General features: G+C 49.1%; 1 protein-coding gene across 9 annotated transcripts in view; it reads left to right on the forward strand.

Moving 5' to 3' along the window:
* The window catches only part of LOC104690816, a 26,703-nt gene extending 21,228 nt beyond the window's left edge, over positions 1-5,475 (forward strand). For 8 of the 9 annotated variants that reach the window (XM_039551275.1, XM_039551272.1, XM_039551276.1 and 5 more), the window contains 5 exons: positions 985-1,156; positions 2,503-2,640; positions 3,724-3,853; positions 4,672-4,833; positions 5,312-5,475. In XM_039551275.1, coding sequence (XP_039407209.1) covers positions 985-1,156; positions 2,503-2,640; positions 3,724-3,853; positions 4,672-4,813 — 582 coding nt within the window. In that variant the 3' untranslated portion in view covers positions 4,814-4,833; positions 5,312-5,475. The remainder of the gene's footprint in view (positions 1-984; positions 1,157-2,502; positions 2,641-3,723; positions 3,854-4,671; positions 4,834-5,311) is intronic. The other variant, XM_019287392.3, reaches the window with a different exon arrangement.
* Positions 5,476-9,278: the final 3,803 nt, after the last annotated feature.

Raw genomic sequence — 9,278 nt, forward strand, 5'->3', positions numbered from 1 at the left:
AGTTTGGGAGATGGGAAGGAAGGAAGCTATGTCTGATTCGCTTGGGTTGCAGCTCCCTTTGGCTCCTTATTAATTCCCAAGGCCTGCCAAAGAAAGCTGTCCCACTGGGTAGTGTGATGATGAGGTATGTGGGAGGCCCAGGTTTCCCTCTTGGCCCTGATAGGATTTGTACTTTTTTAGGAGGATAAAACAACTGTGATGTTTTTATCTGTGACATTTTGGGCAGTAACCTACTCCCAAGGGGAAGGTGGGGAACTCCTTGTGTTAAGAAGAAAGCACTGGCTGATGAGCCATCCCTACTGTGGTCTCCTAGAGGCTCCTGTCCCTCTGGAGATGCCTCAGGAGGAGCTCTGGCCATCCTCCGTGGGGGAAGCCCCCAGATACAGCTAGTTCCTGTAGCTCTGCAGCCTCCACCTGCCCTACTGTCAGTCTTGAAAAGGAGAAACACTGGGGGATTGCTCTGAGGACCCTGGAGTTTGAGGGACAAACAGAAACCCACAGAGACCCAAAACAACAATAGACAAACCCTGTGAGGATGGTCCTTGCTGGTCCCAGCAGCCTGGTGGAGCTCACAGCAGGAGAATCCCTTTCTGAGCCCCTAAAAACCATCTGGAGCTGCAGTGTGCAGCTGGAGAGGCTGGAGCCCCCCCAGATCAGCCACAGCAGCAGCCTCTTCAGCCTTTCCTTGACATGAACCCTGGAGCCATTCCCTCTCCCACCACCAAACCGCAGCTTTTGCCCAGGCTCCCTCCCTCCCTCCCTCTGCCCACCCAAGGCCCAAGCTGTAAGATGGGCTGACAGAGGAAGCTGTGATGGTTCCTGTGCTTCAATGAGAGCCACAGAGCTGCTCTGTGGCCACTGTGCCCCCAGAGATGCTGACCCCGCCGAGGCCCAGGCTTTGCTGTGGGCAGCTGCTTGACGCTGCTTTAGCAGCTGCCCTCCCCAGTTGCTGCCTCTCCACTCACACGGGACTTTTTTCTGCAGACACCTTCATTCCTTCCTGTTCCAGACGTGCCCAAGTGCTACCTACCAGAGTGCCAGCCCTCTGACCTGACAACAAGACGGGCAGGGAAACTGGAAATTCTTGCTGACCCGATGCACGACCTGTCTTGCTGCCCACCCCTTCCAGCTCCTGCTCCGACAGATGGAACAGAGGGTAACCCCTGATGCTGGCACTGCTGGTGAACAGCTGACTGGCCATGTCCAGCTGCCTGAGGGGCTGTCTGCCTGGGCCTTTGCCAGCCCCCAGCCCCTGGTCCATGCTGGCTGGATGCACAGGGCAGCATCCTGATGATGCTTCGGTGCTGGGCTGAGCCTGGCAAGGATGCACACATGGGCACAGCACCTGTCACCAGGAATATGCAGCTCCTAGGCCAGCTCAAAGCATGGGTGTAGGGAGCTGGGGTTTTAGAAACATCTCAGTGCATGAAGAGCCACTGCTAGCAAGGGTCTCTAAGGGTTTTATCTTCACAGCTCTGTTGGGATACAGGGAGATGCTGTCAACCCCGCTTTGCAGAAGTGCAGGGAGGGAAAAGGATTCTGGTTGGATGTGAGGGGTTTGAGTGGTTCTTGAATGCCTTCTGCTATGGGTACCTGTCTGACAGCAAATGCAGCAAAGGGGGTGGTAGCCAGCTCTCAGCCGCCAGCTCTCAGCCACACCATTTAACAGCTTGCTTGCATGGATTAAAATGCTGATGGAAGTCAGAAAAGCAAAAGGAGTGGTCAGCAAACATCACTCTGCCATGCTCAACCATCCTAGAGCAGTGGGGATTTTCCCCTGAGCTCCTGCTTGAAAGTGAAGAGGGTGCCATTGCTCAGCAGTGCTCCAGAAGCCAACAGGAGACCAGGATGTCCTCTCTGTTCCCTGAGCTGATTCTCCCAGTGTGGGATGCCTGTGTCTGGATTCTTCCATGATCAGAGGGGAGCAAAGACACAGCCATCTCCTGTAGCTTCAATGCCACCCTGACAATGAGGTGAAGTAAGCCCTGGCAGGTTTTCTCTCTCCACTAAATAGAAGGAGAGTCTGGACAAGCAGCTCAGGTGGACATGTCTCCATATGGACTGCACTTGACATCTGAGGGCTGCAAACATCTCCTTGCCAAGCCCATCTGAATCTGTCTTGTGCTAATGACAAAACTCCTGTGGGCTTTTCCCTTCCTGCTCTGCCCCTGTGTAAGCCAGCAGTGCAGTTTTTCTCCCTTTCACACACAGACCTGCTGCAGAGTGTCTCAGCTCCTTTTAGCACTCCAGGGCAATGTGGAGACAGCACGGCTCCTTCCACTTGCTTTGCACCAACATAAATCCTTCTCCTATTTGTGCCACGAGCCAGATCAATGCAAAATTAGTGCACTTCAGCAAAACTCTGCTGGAGTGACTGGGTCTCCCCTGATTTATGCCAGTTGAGACTTCAACTTACCCTATCCGAAGTATAGAGTGAGGATTTGCATGAGTAATTGATGGTGATTCCTGACTAATGCACCTTCTTCTTCTCCCCTGTCTCAGGGGCATTGGTGCAGAGGGAACTGCCATCCTCAAACGTGGTCACCTACCAGCAATTCACCCGGGATTTGTACCAGGAAAGGCTGTACAATGCTGATAAATACAAATACCATAACCTTGGCTCATCTATTTTAATGAAAGGTCAGTGGATGCGGGCTGTGGCAGCTGCCCCATGAGAATGACTGGTGGCCTTCAGCCTGGCTTTGGGTTTTTAACTTAATTCCAGAAGAGGCTGAGGAGGGTGAAGGGAAAGTGAGTGACACAGGAAGGGTTCACGGATCCCCTGAAACCATCTGCCCATCAGTGGGGAGAAGCAGGGCAGAGAAAAAGAGTTATCTTCTAGAAGAGTTTGGAGTGTTGTGAATGGTGTTTCTTTCACCCCAATTTCCAGACAGGCCACCCCATGGAGCACAATGCTGCTCAATGTGGTCTCCCTGGAAATAATGTCATAGCACAGGAGCTGCTGCTGGGCTGCATTAACAGCCTGACATGGTCATGCACCTGTGAGACACCTGTAACCTCAGCCACAGTGAACACAACAAAAATACTCTACCAATGACTCATTATAGGAATGTGTCATTTTAAAAATACCCAGAGAAGGTGAAACGTCTACAATGGGTGGCTCTTCTCTGTGTGTCCTCCCTGCATGTTCATACCCAGGCAGATCTGCTCGATCAGAACAGACAGGAGGACACACACCAAGCTGTTAACACACAGATAAGACATCTCTGGAGAGTCAGATGGGAGATGGTACCTTTTCAAACCAGGTCCCACAGGGATTTTGGGAAAGATATCACAGCAGATGTGATGGTGTTCAGTTAGGGGTTAAGTGAACCATGGATCTCTTCCCTGGTTTAGTCCCTGATTAATGGCACGAAGGAAAGAAAATCTAGACAGTAGGGGAAAATATATACCAGGTGACAAGCCAATATCCAGACAGGAAGATCACAAGATATCATTTCCAGGTCTGCCTTGTGTGGCTTTCCTCACACAGGCTATGGGAAATAAGGGCTGAATAATCTCATCTAAATGACTTTATCTACACCAGGGAAGAAATTCCTGTGTTTTCCTTTGGCTAATCCCTTCATCATGGGAGCTCCAACAGGAGCACTGGAAGCACAAACTGCCAGTGGAGCTCAGGGGAAGGGGGAACACTCAGGCTGTGCAATACAGGAGACAGAGACCAAAAAAAATCTTTTAATTATCTGGATTCTCTTTCACTAGACTGCTCTAACCTTGAGTGGAAAAGTATCTACAATCAAGATTACCAGCACCAGACGGGAGTCCATGGTGGATTCTATACAGAGGAGTTAAGGCCTTCTCCCGTTTTCCCTGAAGAGAGCCGCTTCAATTAGTAAGAGAGAGGTGGGATGGGGAGGAGAGGGTGGCTGCTGGGAGTGGGGGACAGGGTAAGAGTAGGGCAGGGAGGTTTTGGAGCTGCTTGGAATTGGAAGGTGTTTCTCAAGCATAAATCTCCCTGTCCGTGCTATGCAATGACCCCAAAGAAATTCCCTTAGGGACAAATCCACTCTCAAAGCCCAATCAGCCTTTTCTTGAAAAGTTTTGCAGCGGGGTTGATTGGAGTGGGGAGACAATTTCTGGGACAGCCTAATCCCTGTGGAAAGAAGATCCCTGTGGGGCTAGGGCAAGAGGCATGTCTCATCATTTCCATGCCCAGGCTTCCCCTGGGAAAGGGCTCTCTCAAATCAACCAGGGCAGGAGCTGTTTGCAACGTGACTCATCTGCACACTATGAACCAAACAGGCATAAACTGCTCCTGAGCTCTCATTTCTCACTGGAAAGACAATTCCTCCCTGCTGCCTCATGCCCCCCACCTTCCCCTAGCACACAGATATTTCAGCTCTGCATTGCAGATTTTAATCTGTGATCCTGGAGTTGTATGTGGGCTGGAGACTGAGCCTATGTAATGGTTGGTCCACGCGGGAGATTGATCCCGATGACAACCGTGTGTGTGGCAGCATCTGCCCCGTTCCTGATGGAGACAGGCTGTTCCCCCTGTCCCCCATCCCATCTGAATGTGCTTGGTTTGCTCTACACAGATTCCTGGCTGGGTGGTCAAACACTGCAGAAGGGGAGGCAGGTCCCTTGTCCTGGGGCACGAACCACAGGATGGAGGTCCTCTCCTTACCCCCTTCCCCATGTTCTCTGCAGCAGCCGCTGGGTTTCTGAGTATGCAGACAGCTACAGCATCTTCCTGAAGAGGCTGGACTGGTCATCTCCCATCTCTGCTCAATGGCTGCCCTTTGGGAAGGATGCGCGATGGACACCGCGATGGAAAGAGTCCACTCACTGAGTGGCGCTAAGGGGGCCGTGGTAAGCACCAGGATCATCCATTTTGGCCCTGAGAGCTGGGATTTCAGGGACTGAGGCAGTGGGAAAAAATTGTGAACAGTCGTGGGAGCTGGTACAAACTACCATGAGAGTAGTTTGGCTGCTGGAATGTTCTTCTGAGTAGCGGCATCAGTCCCAGCTCAGTGCAGGAGGGTTGGACTAGATGACCTTCAAAGGTCCCTTCCAACCCAAACCATTCTATGATTCTATGATTTCTGGGCTCCTAGAAAGAGATTTTCCAACCAGATCTAATTAGGAGAGTATTTTTCACCGTGAGGGTGGTCAGACACCATCTGGAGACTGGAGAGGTGGGGGAATGGCATGGAGGTGTTCAGTGGGTGACAGTGCTGGGTCTGAGTGGCCTCATCTAGGCTGGCCTTGTTGGGCCAGACACCTACATTATTCCATGTTTTTCTGGTTTCTTTTAGGATGTGTTACCTATGTTGTTCTGTGATTACAGCTCTTTGGCCCTCCAAGCTGCCTGTGTGATACTGCTCATCAGAGACCCTGAAAGCCTGGGATACCTCATCTCTTCCAAACCCACCACCGTGTCTGTCAGATGTGAAATGTTTGGCAGAGTGTAGATTAAGTGCAGATTATGATTAAAATCTCCCAAGAGCCTCATCTTTTATCACAGTCAGAAAAAGGGGTTTTTTTTTTTGGGGGGGGGGGGGGGCAATGGAGGCTGCAGAGATAAAATCACTCGGGCGCATTCAATTTATGTGCTTTAAAGAAAACTTGATGATAAACGTTGTCAGCAAGAAGCAGTGTGTGTTAAACAGCATTGTTGGTGTTAATTTACTCCCTAAAACCTTGTGCCCTCACAGGGAGGGAAATATCTGTGTTATTCAGGGCAGCTGGGTACCAGCCTTGCAGAGCTCCTTCCCCTCCTTTACATTTAACACCTTATTCCAGGTTTTGGCCGTCAATTTCAGCTAATGCTGGGTGAACCGGAATTGAGTTTGCCGCGTCCGGGATTTTTAAGTTTCTGGAAGGATCAAGGCTGCTCCCAGCCTGAAGATGGCAATGGAGAGCCGCCGAACCCAGACCTGGGAAGGGCTGTCAGCGCTTCTGCTGTGGCTTTAGTGACCTGACTGGGTCTTCTAAATTGGTGCCAAAATTATCCCGGAGTAGGTGGTGTAGAGAAACCTCTCCCTGACTCCTTAAAGGTATTCCTTTTAATGGACATCCTTGCAGTATTGAGGGATAAGCAAGACATTTTTAACAGATACAGCTAAAATATCAAAAATAATGAGAACAAATAACTTATTTTACAGTTATATCAAATATGCCCAGACCTGTTGGTGACAGGGACTGTGTAGACACAGCAGCACACTGGTCCCTGCCCCAAGGAGTTCATCTAAGCTCTGGGGGATTTAGCAAAATGATGTCTGGCAGGGCCAAGCTCCAAACAGATGATGCAGGGAAGCAGAAGAGGTTAGTGCTTCTGCAAAGCTGCTCTGCTGTGGGGCATTGCTGACCCAATGCAGCATTTGGGTGACACAGGGTATTCCCACTGTATCTAAGCATAGTGGCAATTTTGGAGGACAGAAACAATGAAACTACCTTTAACCTTAAAAGTAGGGGAAAATACTTGCTTACATCAGAGAGGAGACAGAGTTTGACTTTGAGGAAAACGAGACCATGAGAACTGAGATGTTCTTAGCGGAAAGATGTACTTTTACACCACTTAAAATTAACCCCATGGCCTTACAGACAGTTTGTTCTTATGAAAAAAGCATCATTTTCCTGCCTGCCCATACTGTACTTGGGGTCCTCAAGCTGATTTCCACACTGCTCTGGTGTGTTTTGTGGCACTGACAGGGGCTGTGTCTAGATGAGCTCTCAGAGCAGACATACAAGGTAGCATCACTAGGAAAAAGCGTGTTGCTAAATGCTAATCACAACCACGGTGAAAACAAATGCCTGGATCAGAAGATACCATTGTGCTACACCCCATCAGGAGCAGTAATGAGGATATTCAATCAGGTAGATGGATGCTGGGTTTGCTAAAGTGGTCCTTAACTTTGTGTCGGGGAGAAGGAAGGAAGCTGCTGATGTTGGACATAAATATCCTTCCTGGATTTCCTGACATCATCCTTGCTCAGGCACTTCTCAGATTTGTAGACCAGGCTTAGAGATGCAGCTTTTGAAAGCTGTGCTCCATGTTTCAGCCCCCACTCAGGATCCAGCCTGTTGCATCCCCATCTCCTGCTATTTCTCTTCCCAGAGTTTTCTTTCAAACGTTTGTTTCTCCAGCCATCATTGCCCCTTCCCAATATGGGTCTGTGTGTCATGGCAGTGATGCTGTTAGTGCTTTACACCCCCCCGAGCTCCCTGCTAATGGAAATGGTGATGGTCCCAAGGCAGTTCAAACACACCAAAGGGCTCTCAGGGCCCCAGGGAGTCACTGCTGCATGCAGGGAACATTCAGGCTGCATGCAAATATATCCAGATGGCAGAAGGGAGCAGACACAGAATCAGTTTTTCAATTTTCCTTTTCAATTTGCCTTCAGCAGTGCTCTGGCTTTTCAGTGGATGGATCCTGTTCGTGTGAGTGACACAGGGTTAACACTGAAGAGCACTGGGGTCAAAAAGAGTTGAGAAGCTCTAGAAATACTGGCTTTACCTCAACACATCCAGTTTCAGTCCTTTTTCTGCAGTACCAAGATGACACCAGCCATGAGCTTAACAGGGTTCAAAAAGGGATGCAACCAGGTTTTACAGTAGTAACAAGGCTCACGAGAAAACCCCTGAAACAACGCAGAGAAACAAGCTGGCTATGAGTCAGAATGTGGCTGGTGGAGATGAGGAGATGTTTTCCAGGGTTCTGTTGCCTCATTACTGCTATGGCTGAGCCACAGGCATATTTCTTCAGAGTATTTGGTGCTTCCCTGTGTCCAAAACAGAGGAACATCCCTGGATGGAGGCTGCTCTGATCTGGTGAGAGCTCACTGGAGCTGTGAGAAGGACAATCCACTTAAAATCCGAGTGATAGCATCCAAAGAGCCACACAAACATGTTCGCTCTCAGGACACCCGGTCCCATCACAAGAAGCACAACCCAGTGAATGTAAAATTTGCAGGTTTTGCCCCCAGCATACAGCTTCAGGGAAAACAGGTTTGTGGTAAGGCTGAAGTGATGTCTGAGTGCCTTAGTGCCATCTCCTGGGTAGAAGGGGAAATTCTCATTTTGGAGGTGGAACTCCCTCGGCTGTTCAGTCATTAGAATCCCGATTGGCATCAGGATCCCACGCTCTGCCTGGTCCTGCTAAGCTGCTAAAGAATTGTCTCCCTTAGGATTCATAATAGAGATATCTGTTTAGGGAAAAGGACACTCTGAGTTCATCCCTCATCATCACTGTGAATTTTGAAGTAGCATCTTCCATCTTTAATTTTGTCTTTTCTATTTCCCAGCATGGCAGCACCGACTGAACTTTAAACTTACTTCATGCATCCTTTCTGGAAAAATTAATTCAAGATTATCATGGGTTAACCTATTGATGACTTTCTCTACTTTGAGTGTCTCTAGAACTCTCCACAGATTATCTCATTGTACATCAGAGGTGCAAAACCTCCTTGTTGAATGGCTAAATGAATTTCACAGTGCTGAAAGATAGCCTAAAATACATCTGTGGTCATCCTGGCCACCACTACTGAGCAGCTACTTCACCAAGGAATGACTGAACCCTCAAATGTGTTTGATGCTGCCTGCACCTTCCATGGGAACAGGCAGAAATCCCACAGCAGCTTCCTTGGAAGAGCATGGCTGGGAAGAGCTGGTGATTTGTGACAGAACAGGCACAAATTCTCAGAGGTGTTTTTAAAAATGTCATTAGAAGATTAATTTGGCCCAGCAGAGCAAAACATTGGTGGTTGGGGTTTCAGTGGTGTGACGTGACATTCACAAAAGAGAAGCACCTGCAGTAACTGCTTGGGCACCTTCCCTGCTCTGCAAACAGCACTGCCCATGACTGCCACCACTTCTTTGAAGGCTGCAAGGACATTCAAGGGCTGATCCTCACCCATCACTGAGCAATCAACTTTTCCTCCTGTTTTGGACAAAACTCTTCCTATGGCTGCCACCCAACTCACAATTGTGCAATGAATCATTCAGCATATGCTCAGTGTTATCAGAGCAAGAGTTAATGATGCAAATCCTCCATCTGCCAGCCTTGCCCTTGGCTCAGCCACCAACCTGGGCAGAAAGTATAAGCTAAGGGAAAGAACTTGCCAATTAACACATTTTGCCCAACTATGATTTTTGTCAAGGGATGGTGGTCAAACAACCCTTTTCGAGTGGTATAGTTTTAATGGCACTTTCTTGGGCAAATGACGGAGTTCAAAAGAAATGGAGAGAAACAGAGAGAAGTGTGAAAGGTTTATTGTGATGGCTTGGCAGTCCAGAACAAAAGCAACTGCCAGCCA

Source organism: Corvus cornix, chromosome 4 (assembly GCF_000738735.6).
Source record: "Corvus cornix cornix isolate S_Up_H32 chromosome 4, ASM73873v5, whole genome shotgun sequence".
Taxonomy (NCBI): Eukaryota; Metazoa; Chordata; class Aves; order Passeriformes; family Corvidae; genus Corvus; species Corvus cornix.